This window comes from Hylaeus anthracinus, unplaced genomic scaffold (assembly GCF_026225885.1).
Source record: "Hylaeus anthracinus isolate JK02 unplaced genomic scaffold, UHH_iyHylAnth1.0_haploid 3, whole genome shotgun sequence".
Classification (NCBI taxonomy): Eukaryota; Metazoa; Arthropoda; class Insecta; order Hymenoptera; family Colletidae; genus Hylaeus; species Hylaeus anthracinus.
In genome coordinates, this window is record NW_026535284.1 from 1,451,040 (window position 1) to 1,478,756 (window position 27,717).

At 34.0% G+C, this 27,717-nt stretch overlaps 1 protein-coding gene across 4 annotated transcripts; it reads left to right on the top strand.

The window, feature by feature from the left end:
• Window positions 1-204: 204 nt before the first annotated feature.
• Window positions 205-26,322, top strand: LOC128894299 (protein I'm not dead yet-like). 4 transcript variants are annotated; one of them, XM_054155963.1, is made up of 4 exons: window positions 205-352; window positions 20,062-20,123; window positions 23,821-23,938; window positions 25,994-26,322. In XM_054155963.1, exons 1-4 carry the CDS (start codon window positions 341-343, stop codon window positions 26,267-26,269), a joined length of 468 nt encoding a protein of 155 aa, XP_054011938.1. In that variant the 5' UTR covers window positions 205-340; the 3' UTR covers window positions 26,270-26,322. The 4 variants fall into 4 exon arrangements, with proteins under 4 accessions (XP_054011938.1, XP_054011941.1, XP_054011940.1 ...); XM_054155966.1 differs by lacking the exon at window positions 205-352 and adding an exon at window positions 10,528-10,783 and having other exon boundaries at window positions 25,994-26,317; XM_054155965.1 differs by lacking the exon at window positions 205-352 and adding an exon at window positions 10,530-11,044 and having other exon boundaries at window positions 25,994-26,311.
• The last annotated feature ends 1,395 nt before the right edge of the window (window positions 26,323-27,717 follow it).

The window sequence follows — 27,717 nt, forward strand, 5'->3', positions numbered from 1 at the left end:
TACATAGCCAACCACTTGTTTAATACAGTTCGTTTCTAAAAGAGAAAGGAATAGAACACAAACAGAAGAAAGTCGGATTAAAAGGGTTAAGTGTCCTGAAAATTGGGAGCCAATAAAAGGATAAAAAAGATGCGTGAATATAAAACGGTGTATGGCATGTGTCGAACGGAACTGATTACATATCGACACGTGGTAGTTTTCACTTTCAGTCATGGACAAATTCGAATCAACAAGGTTGAACGGACAATAGTCGTCGGCTGCTTTCATTCAGTGTTTGTCAACTGTTTATAGCTCGTGGTGCAATTCTAGGTGTTATTTATTTTTGTGTCCCCGCTAATTCATGGTGCTATTGGTTGGTAAAAATTACATTATACTCATTTTTCATTTATTAACTGACTTCGAAAAAGGAGGAGGCTACTCAATTCGACGTATATATATACATATATTGCGCCGGAGGGTCGTATAGCGAGGAGAATCCATTATAACAACACTATTTATAAACGAACAATAACTTTGAATATTTATTTACAACGATAACATTATAAACTTTGAGATATAGTAAAGACTTCCGTTAAAAAAAATTTTGCTTTCGCTTCGTTTAATGCAAAAAAATTTATTTAAATGGGGAGGGGGCTGACAGTAAGCCCCCCCCCCCCACATATTAATGATAAGCAATATCGACAGAAAAACATGCAGGATTTATGTGCTAATTATGCGCTATCGTATAAGAGCAATTTCGATTTTTGCACTTCATCCCCTAAGGGACTTCCCTCTTGGTGCAAATGCAAGTTTTGTCTCGTAACTTGCTCATATTACCAACTAAACAGTTTATTATAAAAGATAACACTGCTTTCATGTACTATATGATATACATTAATGTACAAATAATATATGCTAATAATTGTATGTATACACACGCGCATACACACGCGCATACACACACCAGGTAGATTGAGCAAACGTCAATGACTTGCAAAATTAAAATTAGAAAGCACAAAAATTAAAATCATCTCAATAATAACACTTAATTCGAGTATCTGTCGGGCATAATTCAATAATGTCATTTTATTAATGTCAACAAATCAGGAGACAAAATTTAGATTTGCACCAGAAAGAAAGTCCCTTAATGGAGCGCAAAAATTGGAGTTCAACATAATAACGCATAAATAGTGTATTATTATGCAATTTTTTCGTTAAATTTTATTTAAGCGTGGGGGCTAGCTAGGCAGACGTACTTCTAGCAATACAACAGTGATTATGTACAAGATCTCAAAAAGTTTTCATGCGCGTAGTAATCATAAATAGATATTAATGAAACAAAAACTATGGAGGTATAGGGTGAGGATAAGGACCTGTTTAGGATAAAGGTCAACAATATGGAATACCTGAAAGAAGAAAAATCAACGATACTTGGTGAATTATTATACGTAAGAAAATTATGGTATCGTGTCGAGGGATAAGTCCGTAGTGTATTCAATGAAACTCAATGTTGTCCCACCTGGATCGTTCAAAACTTCGAATATTTTGAAAAGGTGCAATTAAGACGATAACTGAAAGATGGAAAAAAATTATAAAAACGGAATCGTTAATACGTTTATGTTTAAAGTAAACATAAGTTATCATTTCTTTCGGTGAAAGTTAACGTCGGAAAACGACATTACATATGGGATGATCTAATATAATGTCATGCACATTCGAAAGATCTATTCTTCCTATAGAAGTTTCTTTTTGGAATTGTTTTCGGAACTAATGACGATACATTGAAGCACCGAAGAGATAAAAATAAAAATTCGCGGTTCCTGCTGCGTGAACTCCTTCGATCAAAAATCTTACCAAAATAGTCCGATTTATTCGTTCAACCTACGGTGCTGACTTTATCGGCAATTAGACAGCCAGAAAATGGTTCACACGTTTCAGAAATGACAATTACGATGATAATGGCGTCCCACGCACCGGGTAACCAGTTATGATCGACGAGGACACAGAGTTCTTCTCTCGACCGATTCGAGTCAAACGACTCGAGAACTGGCAGAAGGGATGAGCTGCGATCTAAAGACTACCGTCGATCATCCCCATGGAGGTGGAAAAGGTCCAGAAACTTGACGCTTAGGTCTTTTCGAAGCAGGTATCAGATATGTTGATTCTTATCTACTAGAGATTCCATTTCCTTTAACCAGAAAATTTATTGCCGTTATCTGTGATCGGAAAATTCCAAAAGCAAAGTTGTAGAGGGAGAATAGACTTTTCGAATGCACATAATGTTATACAGAAAATGAATAATACAGTAGAGACAACGTTGAGTTGAACCAAAGCAGTACGAGGTTATTTCTGAACCTAATAATAAAATATTTTTAGATATAAAAATTGTTTCTTACATGCAGGATTGTTTTATTTAAATTAGGGCTCAAAAATCTTGGGGTCGCGAAATTTTAATGTAAAATATTAAATATTCTCTTTTATTTGTGTTATTGCAAAAAATGTAGTTTTAATGAAAAATGGGGTATATAATTTTTGTAACTATAATGAAAACAATTTTACAACTTTTTGTGCAATTTTTAATATCCTATATTTGTATGTTTTTAAACAAATTCTAAAACTATATTTTTTCATATGTATATATATTGTTACGTAATCAATAAATCGTCACAAAATATTTACACCTCTTTATTTTATGTTTTTTGGGTCACGAAGAATATCACAATCATAAATAGGGTCGTAAATGAAATAAGATTTAGAAGTCCTGATTTAAATCGAAATGGTTAAATATTTCATGAGGGGATGAAGTTATCAAAAAAAAATGTTTACAAAATTATTTGGTGCAAGTGGACAAATTGTTTGGTATTAATTATATTTGTTGTAAGTAAAGAAGTGGAAGAGGTTTGGAAAAAAAATTAATTTGTTTAAATGGAACCTTATATATTTTGTATTCATAATACAATAGCATTTACTTAAATAAATTCATCGACCTATCATATGCAATCATTTATTGTAACATAAAGTCTCCAATTGGAGTTTCAGTCAATAAGTTTAACGCAGTCCGCCAATCGGTCAAACGAGGATAGAAGATGGAACGAATGAAAAAAGATATCCTATCCTCTTTTGACCAACTGCGAGGCTACTTTAAACTTACTGGCTTTAAACTCCACTTTGAGGCTTTATGTGATTGTACAATATATGATTACATATGATAGGTCGATGAATTTTTCTAAACAAATGCTATTATAAATAAAAATATACAGTCAGTGTAATAAGTATTTGTACAAGAATCAATTTTCAAAATAAAACTTCATATATTTATTTTATTCATAAATTTTAGGGGAAGAAATAATTAACCAACATTCCTACATATTTTTAGAGTAGATTTTGCGTAAATTAAAGTTTATTACTTTTAATGTGTACCTTTTATTTCTTTCGTTATTAGTTTTATTTTAAATTGGTTGCTGTACGAATAATTCTTATACTGACTGTATAAGGTTTCATTGAAAAAAGTTAATTGGTTTATTAAATCTCCCTCACTACTTCACTTGCAACAAAATTATTTACTCCATACAATTTGTTCCTTTGAATCAAATAACTTCTATTGTAACATTTTTTTAATAGCTTCACCCCATTATAAGATATTCAACCATTCCGATTTTAAAAAAACACCTTGCATGTAAGAAACAATTTTTATATCTAACAAAATTTTATTATTAGGTTCAGAAATAACCTCGTACTGTTTTGGTTCAACTCGACGTTGTCTCCACTGGATCATTCATTTTCTGTATAACGTTATGTGGATTCGAAAGGTCTATTCTCCCTCTATAACTTTGCTTTTGGAATTTTCCGATCATAGATAACGGCAATAAATCTTCTGGTTAAAGGAAATGGAATGTCTATAGGGAGTCACCTAACAATAAGCTCTGTACCTATACTATCTCCGTTGCTTTCGATGATACGCAGAAACATATCGTATCATCCTTAGACAAAAGAAGATAATGTTTCGTTTAAAGAAGGACATGCTATAGTAGAGAGTAGAGATAGCGTGAACTGCTACTTTTGAATCACGAGTGATTCAATCACGTTCATTCTCAATCATGATGATTTTTTACAGTGATTCATGATTCTTCGTGATCGCTTCTGATTGGTAGAGAACATTCTTTACACTTTTCACGAATTATGTTGTTCTTAGGTTATAAATGTATTATAATATAGTCTAAAAGCAATGTTAATATAATTTTAATACAATTTAAATTTGACTCATTTGTAGTTTCTTGAATTTCCGCTAAGGAGAGATAGTGATACACTAACGATAATAAATAACATGAACCGCTTCTGAAACGCCATTTTTCGGATCACGGTCGTGTGATCGAAGTTTAATCACGACTGCGATCGTGATTGTGTGATCATCGTGAAAAATCGCTAATAATGATTTTTCACGCCATCCCTAGTAGAGAGAAACAAATGTCTGAAGATCTAGTTTCCGAGATTTTAAGGTCATTGGCGTTTTGTTAAATGTGATGGGCTTTATTCACCACTGTAATATTGTACTTGACGTAACTGAAATAAGAATGTTTAATAAGAATGTTTTGTCTCTTGTAAAAAATCGTTAATGTAGGCATCGAAACACCGTCGAAGAACAACTTATGTCTCTGAACGAGTTGTGGTTATTTTCGATGGAGAACATTAACATACAACGTTTATTCAGCGCAACCAACCGCTCCAGAAGGTATTTAACGGATTATCACAGAATGTGGTAATATCATGACCATAATTTTAAATACTGTGCAATATTATGACGAAATAGATTAGAAAAATGTATAGAAAGTAATAGTCGTCAATTTTGAGCACATTCTGTAGTATTCTATTCGTGTACATTTAATGATATTAAAAGAATAAACATTTAATTGTCTATGTACGGTAAAGTATAATAAAATTTGTATGAATAACGCCTCGGAATGTTATCTGAAGGTCAATATATTGTGGATGTGTAAATTCATCTTTTTATCAGCTACAATACAATTATTACTTATTAGCTATAATCCAATAATTAAGATACCAAATCACATTTTTAATAAAATTCTAATAACCTTGAAATTTCGAAAAATATGACCTAGACATAATTTTTTTTTTCTATCACGATACGTTCCCCTCCATATCAGCATAAAAAATTCTATTATGCACATCAATAATGAAGTTCGAACCTTTTTTTTTTCTATTTTTGAAAAGCAACACTAACAATAATACAACAGAGGGAAAAGTTTGTTCGATGATTTCAATAGAAGACATCTTTATCTATAAATTCCCACAGATTTCCCGAATCTCTCGGGACCATAACTATTTTCATAATCGAAGTTTAGGTTACTCTGTTTAGAGAAGAATATTTTCGAGCCCGTACTTTGACGCCATTTTAAATATCATGCAAAGTAGACAAATATTCAAATACAATACAACAGCAAACTTGTATATAGTTTCAAGAATATCCTCCATCGCACAAAATAAAAATCGAACACTTCAAACGGTAATTTGTAATACTTTTCGATGCGTTAAGAAAAGCAAGCGTGATGCGTACCGCGTACTGCTTCCTACTGCAACCCTGCACTTCAAATATAAAATAACGTAACTTCCTTTTGCTACAGTATGCAGGGATGCCTTCTATACAAGATTGTATGGTACGAAGTCAGGAATAAAAACAGTGATTTTTCGACTTTTGGCCATATTGGAAATGGGATATACTTTGGGTGTAGAAAGTATTCGTACACCGATGAATTTCTAAAAAAACTATGTAAAATTGTAATTTATTAACTTATCTTTTATAAACAATGACATTCTACATATTCTCGGAAATCTCTAGAATAGATAGATTACAAAAAAATAGCTATTTATGTAAGTTGCGAAATTAACAAAAAAAAAAAAAAAAAACAATTCATCGATAGAAATATTGTAGCAATAAGTATTCGCACAACTGTTTAATTTTTAAAACTTCATTAAAAACAAAGGAAATTTACATTAATTTACAAGTATATAATACTTCCTTCGTGGGATATCCTTTTGATTTTATAATTATTGTAACTCTTCTAAGCATTAAATTAACTAAATTATTAGTTATTCGAAGTGAGATCTTCTTCAATTCCTCTATTAGAGCCATTTCTAAAAGTACTTTCTTGGAAATTTGATGTTTTCTAATTCGTACGGAGCAATAAACTAACGTGTTTGCGTTACTAACTCTACTGTAAATGGCTCGTCATAAGAATCGTACAAATGCTTATTGCTTCTATACTTTTACCCACTTTTCACATTTTTTTGTTAATTTCACAAAAATTATATCAACTAGTACATGTTGTTTGGACTATATATATCTCAGAGACTTCCGAGAATATGTAAAATATCATTAATTATAAAAAAAGAAGTTAGGAAAGTACAATTTCACGCAAAAGTTTTTTGGGAAATTGATCGGTGTAGGAATACATCCTACACCCACTGTAAGTGAATAATAAAATACTTAATTTATAGATTAACTGTAGCTTTATTCACTAAATTGAGTCGAGCAAACTGTGATCTTTTCTCAACGAGGAGCCGCGCAAGACTGACCGATGAACGATAAAAGAAAACCGTAGAAAGAATTTCTAGCTGTATACAGCGTAGTTTTAGTAAATCTGTTTAGTCTTTAGTAAACTACAAGAAGTGTCTTTTCAGGTACTTGAGAGGGTAGGCCATAGCCTAAACGAAAACTTTCACTTTCGTTATTCTGCGACAGAGATGGGCAAACCCTAGGCTTCGAATAAATCTGGAGTTTGCCGATGTGTTTGTCTCGTTTCTTTCTCTGGAAAATGTTCAAAAGAGGAAACGTGACAAACACATCGGCAAACTTCAGATTTATTCGAAACCTAGGGTCTTGCCCATCAGAATCTGCGGTGACAGATATAACGTTGTGTATTTATTCTCAGTACATTTATTTTTGTAGTAAAATGACACGTTGCCGTTTAGTAAATATTGGAAATGGGTGGAATTAATAACAGTCCTTTTTTTATTTTAAACGTCTACTTTATTTGACGACTTGAAAGGACGTGTTGGCCATCTAGTCTAACTAAAAGCTCAGGTCTACGCGAAAGTGAAATTCTAACGTCTACTTAAAGAAAAGGAAATTCTGCCTGCGCTCTGTTTATTGCCCTGGCCTTCGACGACAAACAGGCAAGAGTCGTCAGACCTGGTGCTGCCAGTCCGATACTTTAACTGTTAAAGTTTAAGACAGAAAGGGCAGTGTCTCTCAACGGTAAATTCATTTTTGCTTAACGCAATTGTATGTATATGTAAAGTGAGTAACTTTAATATTCGGACACTATGAAATTTTTACTTTGCTACATCATAACTTCGTTTTTAATAAAACAAATAAAAAACATAAGAGTACAGTGGCAAATATCATCAAACGGTTTAAATACGAGGATTCTATAGAGTCTATACTCCAAAAGGGCCAACCGAAGAAGTTGGATGCACGTGATAAGAGGAAACTAATAAGAAAAATAAAGAAGGATCCTTCACTCAGTGCAGCAAAATCAGCAACAGAGCTCTTAAACGAGACTGGGAAGAAGGTACATCCTCAAACAATTCGCAGAGTCTTAAAAGATAGTGGTTGCAATGGAAGAGTAGCTAGGAAGAAACCATATGTGAATGAACAGAATCGAAAGAAGAGATTAAATTCTGCTAAAGAATTTGTTTTGAAGGAAGAAACATGGTGGAACGATGTCATTTTTACCGACGAAAGTAAATTTAACATTTTTGGATCAGATGGAAGGTGGCGTAAGAAAAATGAAGAATTTAAATTTAAAAATCTAAGGCCATCTGTAAAGCATGGAGGAGGCAGTGTGTGTGTCTGGGGCTGTATATCTACATTTGGGCTGGCCGAATTAGTTTATATTGACAATATTATGGACAAAAATGTATATTTGAACATATTAAAAAATAATTTACACAAATGTGCTACACAAATGGGAATTTTAAACACATTTAAGTTTTACCAGGACAATGACCCGAAACATAAGGCACCCATCGTGCAAGAATATTTACTGTACAATTGTCCAAAATTTTTACAACCACTACCTCAATCACCTGACCTCAATCCTATCAAAATGTGTGGAATGAACTAGAGCGACCTATCAGGACAACAACAATATCTTCAGAAGAAATGTTGAAACATCGGTTAAAAGAAGAATTGGACAAAATAACTATTGAATATTTAAAAAAAAATCATTAGCAATATGCCACAACGTTTAAAAGAAGTGATACAACAGAATGGCTACTCAACAAGATATTAAAACACATATTATTATAAAGATTAGCCTCAAAATAAATAGTTTCTAAAAGTGTCCGAATATTAAAGTAACGCGCAAAATCAGACAATGTTTTGTTTAAATCGTGTTATTTAACAATTACAGAAAGTATGTAAATACAACTTATACTACTGTTTACTAAACATATACGTTAATATAATACTTGATTATGTTTTTTGCTTGTTTTGTTAGAAACGAAGTTATGATGTGATAATGTAAAAATCTCATAGTGTTCGAATATTAAAGTTACTCACTGTATATAACACTGTCCAACAAATTTAAACTTTTTTTAAATTCCGCGATATCCACTAGGTGATTCTTATAGGGTTTCTCGTCCTAAATACGAATCTGAAAGTGAAATTGCTCCATCACCCTTAGTTTTCGAGAAATACGAGATTTTGTAAATACAGTCAATTATGAGAGAAAACGTAGTACTACTTGAAAACTACGAACACTAGAAAGTTCTATTTACTTTTAAAAGATAGAGGAGTGTTTTCTAAATATAAAGACATATTCCTTTAGAAATATCTGCTCCTTTGAATGCCTGTAAATGAACACCGAAGTTCAAAACACAAGGCCGTTGGCGACACGAGTACTTTTCACGAAATACTTTTGTATTTTAATGAAAAGTTATTCGTCTAGGTCGAATTTACTATGCATTATAGGATTCTGCAAACATTTCTAAAGAGAAAACCACCCGCGGCAAATGTTGGAACGTTTTCTAGATCGTACAGATCTAGAAAATATTAATTTAGAACGCACGAATTCTGTTTGCCGGCGCGCAGGCTTCGGTCGCTTTATATCGGTTAATCAGGGCCGTCGTCATGCGTTCTGCGCAATCGTCGCCACGTGCTTGAATAATAACCATCAAATTCTCGTAACTTCGTTAAAATTCGCACCACATTGACGAATAGAAAACCATTTTAAAGCTTAATGTTTCTCCTTTTAGATACTTTAATCTTTTGTTATTTAAGTTAGTGTTTGGGGGGTAAACTCTGCTCTAAAGAGAGATTTTTTATAGGTAGCAGTTTTCATTAAAAATTAACAACAAAATATACAATTATAGATTGAATTAATTGTTAAATAATTTAATTTAGATTTAAATAAAGTTTGCTCAATACGAAATTAGCAAAAATCGAATAATTGAAGATATAAAAACGGGAAATTAATGATTAAAATTTAAACAGTGGACAATTATCTCTCTTTTGTTGAGTTGCAGTATGAATGAGATATTAAAAATGAAGAATTACTTATCTGGAACATGTAAATGTAATACAAAAACCGATAGCGCGTGGCACCGATTAGGCGAATCCCGTAGCGACGGCCCTGACTGACCGAAACATAGCGAGCAATGGCTGTGCAGCGGCAAAACACCGTTCATGCGTTCCGAGTTGACGTTTTGTGAAACCGTATGGACTAGAAACCGTTCCAACATTTGCCGCGGGTGGTTTTTTCTTCAGAAATATTTGCAGAATCCGATAACGTAGTGTACAATCGACCTAGGTGGATAACTCTTCATTAAAATACAAAAGTATTGCGTGAAAAATTCACGCATCATCACCTTTTTTAAAATTCGGTGTTCATTTATAGGCATTCAAAGGAGCAGATAATTCTAAAGGAATATGTATGTGTTCATATTCAGAAAACACTCTTCTATCTTTTAAAAGTAAATAGAACTTTCTAGTGTTCGTAGTTTTCAAGTAGTACTACGTTTTCTCTCATAATTGACTGTATTTACAAAATCTCGTATTTCTCGAAAACTAAGGGTGATGGAGCAATTTCACTTTCAGATTCGTATTTAGGACGAGAAACCCTATAAGAATCACCTAGTGGATATCGCGGAAAAAAAATCGTGTTGGACAGTGTAATTCAACAGCAAATATTCCAAGAGGCCAGGTTTTTCGGGATCCGGCGCATCGCGCGGTGGATCGAACGAATCGATCGATCTCGCGGATGTTTCCCCTGGCGTTCGATTCCTGCGCTCGGTAGGTGAAGTATTCGACTCGGTAATTAATATACATATAATAGTTCATGCCCTGGACTATGCCCGGTATAGAGGATCGTCGAGGCATCAAGGTCGCGGGACGGACAACGACGTTTGCATCGCGGAGCCGGTGCTCCATTGGGTTCACTTACCAGTCGTTGGAGAACGAACCAAGTAGACAAGAGACGAACCTCGAGGTAGGGGTAGACAAAAAACAAGGAAAGAAGAAGAAGAAGAAGGAGAAGAAGATGAAGAAGAAGAAAAGGCAGGAACGACAAGAGGAGAGAGAGAGGGAAATAGATGGAGAGGGGTGATAGCTTAATCGCAAGAGGTCCGACTCTCTGCGTGCCTTTGAACAGAACGGACCGTGGTGGTGCAGCGTGCGTGCAACTACCGAAAGTGGAACCACTTTTTTGACAGAGAACTCGCTCGTGTATACCGTCTCCTGTGATCCAGTGGATCAGATCCACTCGCAACAGGACAGTGAACACGGGTACGCGCGGAAAACGACACCGGACAATTTCCCGTTCGATCAACGGTAACCGAATTCACCGCCGACTGGGGAACGTATGCATTTTCGAACGTACGCGTTTATTAATCGGCCAGGTGATATCCGATCGATCGGTTACTATCGACATTCTGATCGTGTCGGTGAATGGTGCGGCGATCGTGATTTTTACGAATGTTCCTCGGTCCTGTGGCTCCAGAGATGGGCGATATCTGACCCGTGTAATACATAACGAATAAAACCAACGTACGTATAGACTCGCTGGCGGAAAGGAATTGACTCGAAATTTGTGCGATTCCAAGATATGACCCACGACTACGGCTACCATGCGAGTTAAGGAAACATAAACGTTTGTAACGAGGGCTCCAGTTCGGTTTGTAAATTTCATACTTCGGCGCATACTTAATTTTTATACATAAATCACGGAATTTGTTTGATCTTTTTCTAAAAATGTTCAGTTACTGCTCTCGAGAAAGACGTAATTTTTACTTGATCCCTTTCCACCAAATATTGAAGGATTATTCGAGGTATCGAGAATAAACATTTTCCTATTTTAAGGAAGCAATGTCAATGCTATAGTGTGTGCCTTCAACTAATGATTCAAAGTCGACAACCGTAAACATCTACTCAATGATTGTTTGGTAGAGTCATTCTACGCGAAATGGAACACTTTTCTAGTACCATTCTAGATTGTTGCTCGAATTTGAATATATTGTAATTTTCAGCGCCAATTCTGTTGATTCAGCTGTTCAAAGAATAGTGCTAACTTTTCTCAATAAATAACAACTGTTGATCTAGCGACCAAATAAGTTGCTGAATTAACAATTGTATCAGTTTGCAATTCTTGCTCAGAAATCCCCATTTTTATAACAGCGAAAAATCAAAAAATTTGCTCTCTGCATGTCAGGTTTAAAAAAAGAGGCCACTTTAAAATTGTTGCTCAAATTTCAATATATATTGTAACCTTTAGCACCAATTCTGTTGATTCAGCTGTTCGAAGAATAGTGCTAACTTTTCCCAATAAATAACAACTGTTGATCCAGCGACCAAATGAGCTGCTGAATTAAAAATTATATTAGTTAAAAAAACTTGATTAATAAATGTTTGCAATTCTTGCTTAAAAATCCCCATTTTTATAACAGCGAAAAATCAAACAATTCAGGTTTAAAAAAAGATGACAGTTTAAAATTGACTACATGAAAATTAATCGAAATCGACGCTGCGTTAGTTGTTCATTTAAATTTGAATATTTATTTAACGAGTATCGGATGAATATTTATTTAATTTAGTCCATCTCTGCCCGTTTCTCCTAAGAGACGCGAAGGCAAGTTGAAGCATCGTTGTTTCAAGTCTTTCCTTATCACTAAAATTCAAAGAGTTTTTGAACACAAACAAACTTGTTTGTGGCGAGCCTAAACGAGACCACGATTGCAACGGGCAAACCGCCATAATCATTCTGATTTGCGTGTGTTCCCCTACAACTCACTCTCCTTTACAACGAGCGTTTTACAAGGATGTGTCGTGACACGGTTTGCTAACTATGTCAACACGCATGCATTGAAATCTTTGAAACAAATGCCACTTTAAAGATTCGTAAGTGAAAATATTGATCAAAATCTTGTTTACTTTCAACGCATTGCCAACCGATTAGGTATATCTTCCTGTTTACGCTCGCTGTATTGTGCGGTTGGAAACATACACAATAACCATGTGATACAAACTGCATTCAATCTAAAATCAAAGATAATATTGACAGTCGGTAGATAAGAGTTAATGTTGAAAAGAGGTGCATACTTGAAATCCCTTTTGTCTCTAATCTTATACGGATTAAAATTACACTCAAAATTGTCCGATCAATTGTCCCATCAATTGTCCGATCGTTAAATATTTGCATAACCACCCAGATCTAACGGTTATGTCAAATTTAATGAAAGAAAAATTGTAAAATTTGACGAAAATACTACGGTATTAATCCTCGTCTTATAAGAGTTATAAAAGTGTAAGTTAAGCCACGTTATCGTGTCAAGTTTATGAAAAGTGTGCGGTCTACAAAGTGTTAATTAATATTGCTACTAAATATGGAAAAATGAACTACGCTCGGTATTATTTCCATAGTTTAGAATATTATAGAGAGATACAGTGTATTTAATATCAAGCGTATCGTGAAGTACATTAAATAACAAAATTACGACTATAACGAGCAAAATGCCATAACGTATATCCTCAATTGCTCGCTTTTATAACGTTTACACCGATATATCGTACACGGTTTCACTATGCAAGTATGCGAGCGTACATGCATTGAAGTCTGCGAAACAAACGCCAACTTGAATGTTCGTAAATAAAAAGTCTGATTGATAACGCGTTTTTTTCTAATTAGCATTGCTTCTAATTACGGAGAAGGAAATCCTGTTTGGTACCGAGCGCATGATTTACAACATTACACACAACGAAAGATCGAATTTAATAGAAATGATATTACAGTATATACGTGCACATTAATACTAACAGTTGTAATTAATTGGCTTTATGCACTGGCGCGTACGAATCTGAAAAACATATGCTAAATGTATGCAAAAAATATGCATTTATGCAAAATGAGGCGTTACTATTAATACGAACGGAATAATACCCGTTAGATGACAATATTTACATTTTTTTTATGTACAGTTAGATGTTAATAGCCTTGGTCAATAGAATTCGATTAAGGAAATATTTGAAGAAGACAACTTTTCCTTCTTTCCTCATATCTAAGAGTAAATATAATAATATTCCGCGAAAAAGTTGCCTTCCCAGAATATTCGCTTTTTTGTTTTCATTTAAAGAACAATAATAATTGTACCAGACAGTGCATTTACAGATAAATTTCTATAATTATTTGCTGTGGATTGCAGAACAAAAATTAAAACTCTTTCTATGTATTCGTCGAACTGAAGAAAAGATATTATAATTTTACCAATCTATAAAATATGTTTTGTATCCCTTTCGTTCTCCATAGCGATATACATTATAAATACATAAAACCACGTTAGTAACTATACAGGGTTTCTCGTTTAAATTGAAATAGTTCAATATATTATTAGGGGATGAAATCATCACAAAAATGTTTTAACCAAAGTAATTTAGTCCAAAGGGGCAAATTGTATGATAAATAGCCAGGCAATTTTTATGCATTTATAAGAAATTTGAATGCGCAAGAAATGGGAAAATACACACGGTATCCAATAATATGAAAAAAATATTAAAAGTAAAGTTCATATTATAATATTTGCAAAGTAAAATAAATTCCTATTTAGGTTCAGTTTTTTGTAGGCACGTATGCTAAGATTTTATCTTGCGTAAAGATCCACAGTCTAATTATAAGTGAAATTGTTTCAGAGATATAACAAAACAATTAATCTTTTTAAGTGGAACTTTATATATTTTTATCCACAATGCAATAACATTTATCTACACCATAATTTGCCCCTTTATATAAAATAATTGTTTGTATAGCTTCATCCCCTCACGAAATATTCAACCGTTCCCATTTAAACAAACATTCTGTATATTATTTTTCTCTCTCTCTAATCATTTGTTGTTCGAATCTATTAACCTACCAAGCCATCGAGAATGAAAAATAAAGTCGTCGGCGTCGATAGATTTGACTAATCACTAATACAGTGAACAATAAATGCAAATAAATTCTCCAATCCCTTGCTGTGCGTTAAAAACTAACAAATTCGATTCCGCTTTGCTCTCTGCACGTGGTGATTTAAATCAAAACAGTTTCGACCATCAAATCGTTTTCTAATGACACGTTACCTACCGGGAATCTATCCACTATTACTAAATTCAATTCGAGCTCATAATTCATACAACGGAATGTGCCGTTTCGCGACCGTTCGATACACAGTTGCAACACCATAGATCGAACAAAAGATAAAAAACACACCGATCGGTACACAACTTCCGCTAAGTTAGAAGTTCTTTTCCTTCGACGACCTTCGGCCGCCAATAACAGAAGAAAAGGGAGAAAACCCGTGACGCGTGTACGCGGGTAAAATTCCGTTCTTGAAGCAAAATGACGAAACACGTTGAGCATTAATTACGACTTGGTGAATGGCGTGTTTTGCATTCGATCAAACTTAATCCCGTTCAGATATCGATCGCGTGCGGTGGGAATCGAACGATAAACGACCGCGAAGCTGAAACTGGGAATAAATTCAACGACGGATACGTAAAACGCGTCGACGGGGTTAGATGACCCACCGTGAGACCGGCGAGGTCAATCTCGTTCGGTGCCGCTTAGTAAAATTACTTGGCCTGTAATCCCGGCAAACGGATCATAGGGAGGGAGAAGAAGGAAGCGGGAGACAAAGAAGCACCGCAGCTCTTTGTATCGTCGATTCGATCGGGAAACAATAGCGTTCGTCTGTGTGAAGCTGGTGGCTCATTTTGTACAAGCTCATAAATAATTAAGAGTTCTGACTTCATTTTCGATAGTTCTATCGATTAGAACTATTGGATCATTTTTTAAACGATTTTAAGTGCGAGAATCTGTGCTATGTACACGTATAGGGGTGATCTGCTGTTCGATCGGGGCGAGTTCTGATGAAACTAAAAGAGGATAGTTCTTGGATAGTTTTGAACATGCTAAAGAACATATTGGATTGTCCGGAAAGTTCATGCCTATCTTTATGTAGATTTATTGAATTATATCTGTACCATTGTGTTCCACAACCTTTCCACCTGTTAAGGCTCCATACCACAGTGCGCGCGCGGTAAGTGGGTGCATTTTTAATCATTTTTTTCGAGCAAACGATGAATGTTTTTGTTTTCATTGATACTTGTATCCAATATATACATAAATAAGACACTTCACAAATTTTCTTATCCAAATATTACGAATAGTTTGCGGTGTACACCGCTACACTCTGATGAAGTTGCTGCTTGGTGGTTGACAGCGATTAAGCTATACGGTTCATCTGAAGAAAAAAAAATATATATATTTATAAACTAGACATATAGGTTTACAGCACTACGTACGAATTTCTTTATAAAGGGTCCCCTTCTATTTTATTTTTATTCATAAAGAATGAAAATTGTCTGTGAAAATGGGAAATAAAATTCGGTGGTTCGTCATTTTTTTTTCTATATGTCTAGTTTATAAATATATATATATATATATTTTTTCTTCAGATGAACCGCATGGCTTAATCGCTGTCAACCACCAAGCAACAATTTCGGCAGAGTGTCCTTTTGATAGCGGCTCACAGTGGGACGAAAAGGCTCTCGGCGATCAAAAATCCGTAACTTTGGTTCTCTTGAAAATATTTTAATGAAATTTTAGGAACTTATTCCCTATACTATGATACTTAAGTTATATGAGCATAAATCAATTAGAGCTACAGAGTGTCCAAATATTCACGTATAAAGTGTAACGCGTTCAATATCTTTCACTTGCTTGACATACTTAATGTTATTTAACCAAAATTCGACTCAAACCTGTTATTAACTATGAGAGAAATGTATTTAGTAATTTAAAAATGACAAGATGTACGTAATAATCATAGAAATAAGCGTACAAACGTACATACCATTTTCCGCACGAGTCCCACTAAGTACAATCACCAATTTTTCAAAAAGGGGCACGAAGAAGCACCCGATCTTTGCAGAATCTGATAGAGGATGGTTCACCCTTTCCAGTGATAGCAATGAAACCTTGGACAACTGCGGCCAATTTTTTACAACCATGCGTAAAGTTAAGAGTTCCGTGAAACGTATATATTATTTTAAACTCGAGCCCCATTATTTAAAAATGTTCTACATTGCAACTTAGTTTGTCATCATGAGGAGTTCGTATACATGTTTATCTTCTCGCTAAATCCATTAAAAAGTCTATATGACAGGCAAACCATCGCATCTAGTACCGCTTTTCGATTATCAAGCGCTGTGGCCAACATGTGTTTAGTCCAATTTAATCGCCATTTTCTCGAAATGGAGCACCTAGGAGCACCTGATCTTTGCAGAATTTGATAGAGAATGGTTCACTCTTTCCTGTGATAGCAATTAAACCTCGGACAAGTGCGGGCAATTTTTTATAACCATGCGTAAAGTTACAATTTTATTTAAATGTACTTCTCTCCATGCAGACCCAATTATTTAAAAAGTTGTTAACATTTTGATTTACTTTATGTATTGAATACTATCTATACAAATCTAGTAAACATTATAATTCATTTGAATATCGTCTTTCTGAGCAAAGTTTTTTAGAATCGTATATAGAAGTTAGGAGTAATATCGTAAGCGTTTTTCTTGGACGAATTTCAACTGCCTTTGAATGCGCACCACAGCAAAACGGAAGCAAATATCAAAAAACGGATTGCAATACATTAAACAGCAATTTATCCTCTATCGATGTACGTAAACAGTTTTTCCATTTTTCGAATTCACGAAAATCGATTTTTGATCGCCGAAAGCCGTTTCGTCCCACCGTGCGGCGTGCACCGCAAACTATTCGTAATATTTGAATAAGAAAATTTGTGTAGTGTCTTATTTATGTATATATTGGATAGAAGTATCAATGAAAAAAAAACCATTCATCGTTTGCTCGGAAAAAATTATTAAAAATACACCCACTTACCGCGCGTGCACTGTGGTATGGGGCCTTAAGGAATGTACAGATTGTATTTGTTTTCAGCCATTCCGATATATTCAGACCTGTACCGCCTACTACAAATCGGCATGGACTTTCCAGACAGCCCAATATATTAAGCTGGCGTAGCCATTTCAAAAGGCCAATGCCAAATTAACGCGATATTTTTTTGCTATTTATTTGCTAATTATTTGCCAAAGAATTAATTGTTTTGCTCCAGCCGTTTTTAAGAAACAATGGCTATGCTAGCGTAATAATAAGCTAGCGTATATCAATTCCATTCTTGCAGCACACTCTTTTGCTAACTATTTGCTGTTAATCCACCGAATATGAATTTTTTTTTTTTTTGATAGTTCTGAAGAATTGTATCAATAAGAACTTTTGAATAATTTTTTTTAACTGTTAATTTCGTCCCAATCGAACAACAGATCATCCTGTAATTACTTTCGATTCGGGCACCTAAAATTGTTTAATAAATTACCAATAGTTCTAATTGATAGAACTATTAGTTTGATTGATCGGGAATTATAGAACTACTGGAAATGAAGTCAACTTTTACTTACAGTAGAGAGTCCCGTATCCGAACTAATAGAGAGACAAAAGTGGCCGGATAATGGAATTTTCGGATAATAGAATAATTACTTTCTTTCGTATTAAATATCATTTATTCAAGTAGAAATGAACAAAATTAAGTTTTTTTCAACATATATCTAACCGTTCCATTACGTTTTAATCGCCAAGTCACATCAATTTTGTATTGTAAGTAACGTAGCATTACATTCCCGTTGTGCCTCAAACCAGTGTTGGGCATAATCATGATCATAATTACGATTACGATTGTAATCAAATGTTTCAGAATTATGATTACGATTGTAATCGCAAATTTTTCTGCGATTACGATCGTATTTTCAGGGATTTTTAACCATCGAAATTTTGTACCTGAAAACTGACTTCAGATTCGTGTTCCACGCCCCAAAAAATTTAGAAAACCATGCTTTCGTCGAAATAAAAAATTGTAAAAAGTTATCCTATCTACCCTATGCCATGAAATATGTTAACTGAAAATTTTTAACTTTTGATTTTGACAACAGCATGGTTTTCTAAGTTTTTTGGGGGGCGAGGAACACGAACCTGAAGACGGTTTTGAGGTACAAAATTTCTATGTCAGAAAACACCTGAAAATAGGATCGTAGTCACAACTCTGAAACATTTGATTATAATCGTGATCGTAATTATGAAAGTACGTAAAATAAAAGGTACTATCATTGTAGGTGTTCGAAAAAGGGTGGTTCCATTTGAAAAAATGAAGTTGACCCTGACACCTTAAAAAAAAATAATAAAAACAATAATATTTTTGGCATCAATTGAATTTTGACCCATTGAACCATTCAACGTTGTCCTTATGATATTTGATGTATCTTTAACAACAACAAAGATATTTGAGGTGCATATGTTAACTGACACACCCTGTATACTGTAGCAGTACATAGGAATTTTTCAAAATATCAGTTTTATAAGAATGGTGAACATTTGAAAACAAATCACGTTTTAAATACAAAATTTACAGTAAACAATATCTATAGCAAGAAATGCTCTCAACTGATCGTAAAATCCGTATGTACTTGTCCAACACTGCCTCAAATCATAGAAGACCATTTTCAAATGACTCAAATGCTTCTATATAAGAAGGCAGGTTGTGTGGATAACAAAACATATAGATAATAGAACATCCGTACATTAAGAGATTCGGATAATGGGGGTACGGATACAGAAGACTATACTGTATTTATGAACTCCTATATACAAAGTGAGCTACCAGCTTCACACACATTGCACTTTCACTTACCATTCCGTATACCAATGTTTCCCAAAATAAGAGACGCGTTTCTCTAGACAGAGATGAGCAAAGTTTTCATCTGAATAATAATTTTGAAATAACCAATCAATGAAAGAAGCATGTACAATGCCCATCACTCGCATTTGGACGTTATTTGAATAAATTACTATACGACAATGATATCGAATAAATTCGATATTCGAATTCGAGCTTCGAATAATATTCAAATGAGAGTTACGAATAAAATTAATTTATTCGAGAATAACTGGGGACTTTGATAATTTATTTATCATTGAAACAGTTCGAATAGAGAGTGAATCCTTTATCGAATAAATCCAGTTCGGATAACTCTAAAGATTATTATAGGATCCATCTTCGTTACTCTTAAGTAAATCTTAGGGAGTTATTCGTTACTCGAAATATAATTTGTCCATCTCTGCCGTCATCGAACGAATACGACATGTTAATGTAGTAAATTGAATTGTAACATGGGTTTCAAAGATGACTCTGAGATGTAAGTCTCAACGTCAAACAAATAATAACTTGTTGAAAACTCCGAACTTATTTAGTTGAAAAGGACCGCTGTACACTCGCGATTTTGTAACGCCTGAAACCGCATCGTATTATCATCGTTTCCGTCATAGTCGCGTGTGCGTCAACGAACTACCTGGTCACCGAGCGTTCTTGCATTTCCGTTTTCCATATCGGTCGAGAGACGCGAGATCGGATAGTCGTATTCGAACGATTAACCCGAGACTTTTCTAACGACGTTTCCTTTTGATTCGATAGGGAGCAATGGCCACGCAGTCCGACGATCCGTACCCGGAAATCATCAATTCCACGGACAGAAGGTACGTATGCATGTTTCGCGCGTGACTGAACCAATTTCGACGGAAATCGAACTCGGGAAACCGTTCGATAGACTCGAGACTACGATTCCGTACAATTCGATTAATCTTTGTCGAGGAATCGAATAACTGAAAATGCAATTATGGTTACCTCTTAGCGATGGGCCACTCAATCAGTTAATAGTTAATTGTAATCACGGTAAATATGACAATTGGTCCGCGCAACATGCACACATTAATTAACTTTTAAGGAGGAGAGCCCATAGAGATATTATAGACAGAGTAGGGAACCAGACCTCCAGCTAAAAAGAGAAATATGCCGCAGTTCCCTACCTGTCTATGTCTACCAGCGCAATTTTCTGTTAACGATAAATGGTTGTCGTCTATGTTTTTACTAATTACATGTATATTTTACATCATAAAAATAAAAGCATAGAGATGGATAGGGTACCGCGGTCTTTTTCTCTTTTCATTTCCACTTACAGGTAGGCCTGCCTTTCCTGTTCTATCTACATATGTATAGATGTACATGTATATCAATATACATGTATGTATATTATCTCTATGGGGAAGCCTCGCGTTTAGACACGTGAAAATCATAGCTAAATTCAACAATTTTTTTATTCTAAAACAATTGTCTTACGTAAGATCTGTTTGCTGAGGTTTATTATACATACACCGAGTAATATAAAAATAATTTTTATTTAGATTTGTTAAATAAAATAGCGATACTGGAAACATTACACAACAAGAATGATTTTTAATCAGCGCAACAGTGTTCTCAGGTAAGGTTAAACCTGAAACAAAAAACTAAGTATTTTCATTTCACAAGTTTTCGCGATGATTACATTTGCAAACATTTTTGAATTTGTTTCTTGTTTATAAATATTGTTATTGCAAAATTCCTATTTTTTTATGTAACTCGGCAAGAAAGTGCTTCGCTGATTAGCGAGTTCTTAGAAGAAGAATTGTCACGTAATAGTTCCAGCATCGCCTTTTCATTTGAAAAATCTAAATAAAAATGATTTTTTTGTTATTCAATATATGTATAATAAATCCCAACAAAAAGATCTTCTTCAAATCAACTGTTTTCGAAAAAAAAATAATTGTGGAACATAATTATAATTTTTACGCATTTAAGGTGACTTTTCACCCCTTAAGGGGAGAATTACTTTTTTCTGGCTTTAAAAAGCTTTTTCTTTACCAGTCTCTATTTATAAAAGTATGCAAGATTTTGAATTGAAATTTTACATACGCTTCCATTACTATTTTAGCATGATGTACAAATTTTTACAAAAATATTTTCCTAAAAATTGTAAATTATGCGACCCGTTGCCGCCCGTGCCGTCGTGAAACAAATCTTGACCACTGAATGACATGATTTCTACCGTTCAAATAAACTAAAATAAAAAATTCAACCGGCGTTGTACTTTATGTACATATTATTATTGTCTAACGTAAAAGGATCTCTTTTCTAGAAATGGCAGTTAGTAAATCTCTAAAGCTCAAATTTTCAGAAGAATTTCAGAAGACCTAACCCAGAAAAAAGTAATTTTGTCCTCAAAGTATGTATTGTATACAAAATATTTTTATGCAAAAGTTTTATGATTTGAAGGAATATGTTATGCAACACATACGTTTCTTCTGTGAGTGGAGGCGTTTTTGAAATTTCAAGGTCTACTTGGTTATTTTAAGTGTAACGTTATATTTTTTATGTCGATGTATTAAAGAACATGGAGTCTAAATAAAAATAGTATTAACCTTCATTAGCTCTAAAACCTAACAGTTAGCGAATAAGTTTTACTTTCTCAAAAGTTATTTAACTAGTTTAACTTTAGCTAGTTTAAACTAAAGTTTAAAATGTTATAACTTTGCAGATTTCCGTAGGACAATGGTGCTATAACCTAATAAAATAATAAATTTCTCCATTAAGTGAGTGCAAACTGCAGTGAAACAGTTTATTATCCCCAATCTACAGTTGATTGCCGCACGGTCAGCCGTTCGGGTCGCGGACCCGAACATTCTTGGTGTAACCTGTTTTATGGCCTGAGAAGTCATCAAGGGTCGAGTCGACCGAGAAAATATAGAAAATGTTGTACCCAGCATAGCTTTGCTGATAATTGCGCCCGAACACCCGACAGTAACTTCCGTATAAAGTTACGAACGCGACAGACGTTTGAGATATTGTCAATATTACGCTAAGAATAAATAAATTGTTGAGAAATGAAGTGAAACTATTCGTTAACAATTTGGTTTGGAGCTAATAAAGGTGACTTGACTTTAAAATATCTAAAACGCTTCTACCTATAAAGGAAACAAATGGACTGCATAATGTGCCTCTTCAAATCATGTAATTTTTGTATAAAAAGATTTTTTCATACAATACATACATCTTTAGGAGTTAATCAGGGCGTGTACGTTCGGTGGATTACCCTATACAAGGCGGAAAAATGTGTCGAACAACCAATAAGGAATAGATACAAAATTAAACATTTAAAATGAGTGATTTCATTACTTCGAACAGTCTTTTCAAGAGTTTTCTTACTTAACTCTGACATACGGTCCGCGACAATTGAATAAACGCATTAATATTTTTCCTATATTATATTCCTATACTATACTCTAATTGTCTTAAAATTAATTCATTCTATTTTTGTAAAATAATTATTCCTATTTAATGAAGATATGCACAGTTAGTTTGAATAATCAGTTACTTACTATAAAAAAATCATTATTCAAGGAAGCAGACACAAATCAATTTGTGTCACTCGCTTAATTAAGTCTCTGTTGTTTACTATTCCTTTGTAATTAATAAGGGAAGTTGAGCAATTGACAAAAAATTTGAATGTTTGCAGAGATAAAGTTCATGGGGACCTAATCACAGAGCCCTTTTCCATTTTGGTCTCAACACGATTTTAAGGGTTGGAAACACCCCTTCGAAATAATTCTGGTTATTCATATTTTTGCTAATATCTCTGAAACCACAAGAGATATTAAACAAATTTTAAATACAAAATTTAATAGATTTTAACATTCTATAACACCGTAATGAGGAATTAAAGAAAAAATTATTTTTAAGAATATCTCTTCCACCATGAACCAAAGTTTAAATTCAAATTTAAATTGTTATAAATAGACTGCAGATCTTTATGCAAAATAACATCTTGGTAAACGCACTTACAAAAATTGAACCTAAATAGGAATTTATTTTACTCTGCAAATATTACAATATGAACTTTACTCTCAATATTTTTTATATTCTTGCATACTGTGTGCATTTTGTAGTTTCTTGCACATTCAAATTCTCTATAAATGCATAAAAATCCGCAGTCAAGTTATAAACTTTCTACTGTTTTTATATGGATTAAATAATACTTAGTTCACTTTTACATAATGAAAAGACACCTACTCGCATGTATAAGAATGTAAAGCAAAGTTGTATTTTAACGTTCTATAACAAATAATTAAAACAATTAGTTTCACATCGAATTTCGTGGTTTTCTCTAAAAAAACGTTATTTCCGATCACAGAATTATTTGAAAGACATAATATCTTTAAATTTTGAAGCTTTCAAGGGTTCTCTTTGCGTTGAAAATAAAAATTTGTTCACATATTCAAATTGAAAATTGGTGTTTGGCCACAAAATACCGCTTTCCAGAACACTGTGCGGCGTAGTGACTTTTAGTGTCAATTGTTTCAGGAAAACCACTAGTTTCCCCATTCTGTTGGCCAGGTTTCTCTCGATTTACTGGAAGTCGATACTGATTGTGATATGGCCACTGATCCTGTTGCCTGTCATCGTCTTCGAGACTACCGAGGTTCGTCGATACACCAGCGTAATCTCTTCTCTGGCTATCATTATCCTTACAATTCTCCCTTTCTTAGTTTTGCGCGGTTCTTTACGTTAGTGTCGTGTATTTGAAGTTGCGTATTCTTTTCCTTTTCTTTTCATTATGGCAAGAATCTCGTGCCATTCACCTCTTTACCTTTTTACGTAGTTTTAAGTGTTAAGGTGGCATATCGATGTTACAATCCAAAAATCGGACAATATTTATGTTATTTTTTGACTAAACACGATATTCAATGATGTAGAACTTGTTCGTGGTTTATTAATTTACTTACAGATTATGTAACATTATTTTTCTGGAATGGTAATATAAATATTAGATGTGGAATTTAATTTTTTGACTTTAGATCCAATCATTTATAACTCTAGTTTAAGTAGAAATACTTATTTACAATTTTCTTACTTTAAAATAACAATCTTAGAAGTCCTCATCTCCATGAAATCATCTGTAAGGAATCTATACGTACAAACGTAAAATGCCCCATATATGATACGATCTGTTTTACAACATGTCGTACGACCAATCGCTTCGACAGACCCTTCGATCGTGTGGGGGGTTTCCGTACGAGAGTACGATCCGTTGTACGACGCGTCGTACGACACATTGTAAGATGGTATATTCTTATAGGAAATCGAATACTCTTTAAATAAGGATTCTTGAAAAAATCTAGTAAGTCTAATCAGCATAAAGTTATAAACTGGTAAAGTTGAAATTGGAAGAATTTAGAAAACACATTGAAAATTAAAGAAAAATCGACAAATTCTTATCATTTCAACGTTGCCGGCTTATAACTTTAATAAAGAGTTTTCTTTCCTATATATTTTAAGTGGGATAATTCGATCCATGTACAGCGGTACTAAGAATTAAGATAGAGACCTGAAGTTTTTAGGGAATTTGTCTTTCGTTACTTCGAAGCATTTAAGACCCTGGGAGCATCGAAATTCGAAAGACACCCTTTTAAGAACCGCTCTAGTATCTACATGTTCGAAGTTAATTAGCCGAGAAATTTTGCTTATTGTTATTTTTCTAATAGTTTATAAGTGTTCTTAATATTTATAATAATCGCAAGAGTATAATAATAAGCAAAATTTCGTAACTACTCAAGTTCGTATAGATGCAGTGCGATATTGTAGTAGCCGTAATTTAAGTTACGTATATGGATATGTATGGATGCGTATGGATCAGTTTGAGGACTTAGAAGGTTGGTACTTCAATATACCAAAATGACGAGTAAGTATATCTGTTTAAACTAGGGTTATAAATCATTGAAAAGCACAGAATTAATTTATACACCTAACATTTTTTTATTGTTTGTTTGCTTGTACAAATACTATGTTTCAAGAATAATGTCTTGGAGGAAATTTGATTTCATAAATAGTCCGAAACGAAAATATGAAATCTGTTCTTTATTAGTATTAGTATTGCTATAGTAGAGACCAGAAGAATATCGAAATTGCGAATGTCTTTTGAGCAATTTTTCCATTATAACATATATTAAAAGTACATGATAAACTCAACATAAAAACATAATCTGATCTCGACCAGGTTCATTAGTATGTAGAATCACGTGTTAAAATTTCAGAGTCATGCAGAACTGACTAGTATTTGAGATTTTTACATGCACCAGCAGAGAAAATGTTTCATTTTGAAAAAAAATGTTGAAAGTTTCCAGCAGTTTTAAAATAATCACAAAAGCTAAAATACTTGAAATTTCTATACCATAATTTCACAATACATATTCAAACATAAAAAATTTAAAAAAAAAATCGATTTTGTGAAGGTACCATACCGGAATGAGCCCTTAATAATAAATACTGTTTAGTATTTCTTGTCCAGTTATTCAGTGTCTCCCATTTCCAATTTGAAATACACGATAATTAATTTATTTAGTATACAATGTATCCCGAATAACTGCTCGTGATCCCGATTACCTCCTATCCCCTCTATTTTGTGTCGTTTGTTTTTTTTCACGCTGCAAAAAGAGCAAGACAAAGTAGAAAAAGAAAATTTCTTAATTCGACGCAGGTGATAGCGATGCGGTGTCTATATGTGATTGGTTTGATGGCATTGTTCTGGATGACCGAAGTGCTTCCCTTACCAATCACAGGTCTGATTCCCGTTTTTCTTTATCCGCTGATGGGTATAATGACCACGAGCGATACTTGCGCTTGCTACATGAACGATACCACGATGATGTTCATCGGCAGTATGGTGATAGCGATCGCCATCGAAAACTCTGGTATACACATGCGGGTGGCACTGCTAATCATTAAAACGATCGGTTGCAGTCATCGAAGGTAATTTTCTAGAATTCACAATGGGGGCATCTAGACAGGCACCGCTCATTAACCGTTTGAGTCTCAAGCAGCGCGATTGCACTGTTCAGATTTTATTTGTTTTGTTTTGTTGCGTTTAAAGTGCTGAGCTTGGAGAGCTACTGAATATTCCGGTCCCTTTATTTACTATTGTTTATATTTTTTAGCCGGGCCTAACCCAACCATGAAAAACCAGGGCGAACCGCCCAGGATTCGAACCCAGGTTCTCTCAAGCGTGGTAGTAGGCTACACTACGCACTGCTCTACTGTCTGTCTTCAGATTTTTAACCGACTTCGAAAAGGAGGAGATTACTCAATTCGATTTTTTTTTTTAAGTATGTTTACCGATTACGCCGAGATGGCTTGACCAATCAGAATGAAACCTGTTGCATCTTGTCGAATATTTCTTCCAGTTGGTCGCGTAAAAGATACATTTTGTGATTTGACATTTTTTAGCCGTTTTTTTTTAAAAAACAGAAAAATATTGTCTTGCTTCTTACTCCGAGGCGGATGGACCAATCAGATTGAAACTTCTTGCATCTGAAAGAGCATTTGCCATTTGGTCTCATAACAAAACATTTGTCCTTATTTTGTTTTTTACCACTTTATATCACTTTTTATCGCAAAAAGCGTACTATTTCACGTATGTTTGGCCTGAAATCGATGAAATCCCTTACATTTTGCTGCCGTACAGGTTTTCGCGATGATCACATTTCCAAAAATTTATGAATTTTTCATATTGTTTATAACTATTGTTATTGCAAAATTCTTATTTTTTTTTCTTGATTCATTAATTAATTCCGATTCCGATCCCGATTAATTCCATATTTGTATAACCTTCCAGCATTTCTGATAATCTCATTTGCAACTATACAGGGTGTCCCAAAAATGTTTGATGTCCTTAAATGGAGTGTTTCGGGGGGTATTATGAAACAATTTTTTCATAGCAAAAATGTTGTTCGAGGCTTCGTTAAGGAGATATTGACAGAAACCCCCCACCAATCAGAGCGCGAGTTTCTATTTCTGGAATATCCTCTTAACGAAGCCTCGAACACCATTTTCGCTAAGGAAAAATTGTTTCAAATCACCACCCCACCCGCCGCGGAACCATCCCTTTCAAGGATTTCCAACGTTTTTGGGTCATCCTGCATATTGCTCATAACTATTGTTATTGCACGAAACCTATTGGTTATAGATTGCCACTAAAAAAAGTGAAATAAAATAATTTTTTGGAAAAAAAATTTAACCGACTTCGAAAAAGGTGCAGTGAAAAGTATGAAATAATTTCTAGTCAATTTATATGAATACGCACTAGCTCTAGATATAATTGCTTAAAAGTATGGAAAAATGCAGTGAAAAGTATGAAATAATTTCTATTTGAACTCTATTATTATTCACCAGCCTTTGATAAGTTTGGTTAAATGATTAACTACA

Coding starts and splice junctions, on each gene's coding strand:
- LOC128894299 (XM_054155963.1), top strand. Junction 20,124..23,820: donor ATCAATTCCACGGACAGAAG/GTACGTATGCAT, acceptor CAATTGTTTCAG/GAAAACCACTAGTTTCCCCA. Junction 23,939..25,993: donor TCGTCTTCGAGACTACCGAG/GTTCGTCGATAC, acceptor AATTCGACGCAG/GTGATAGCGATGCGGTGTCT.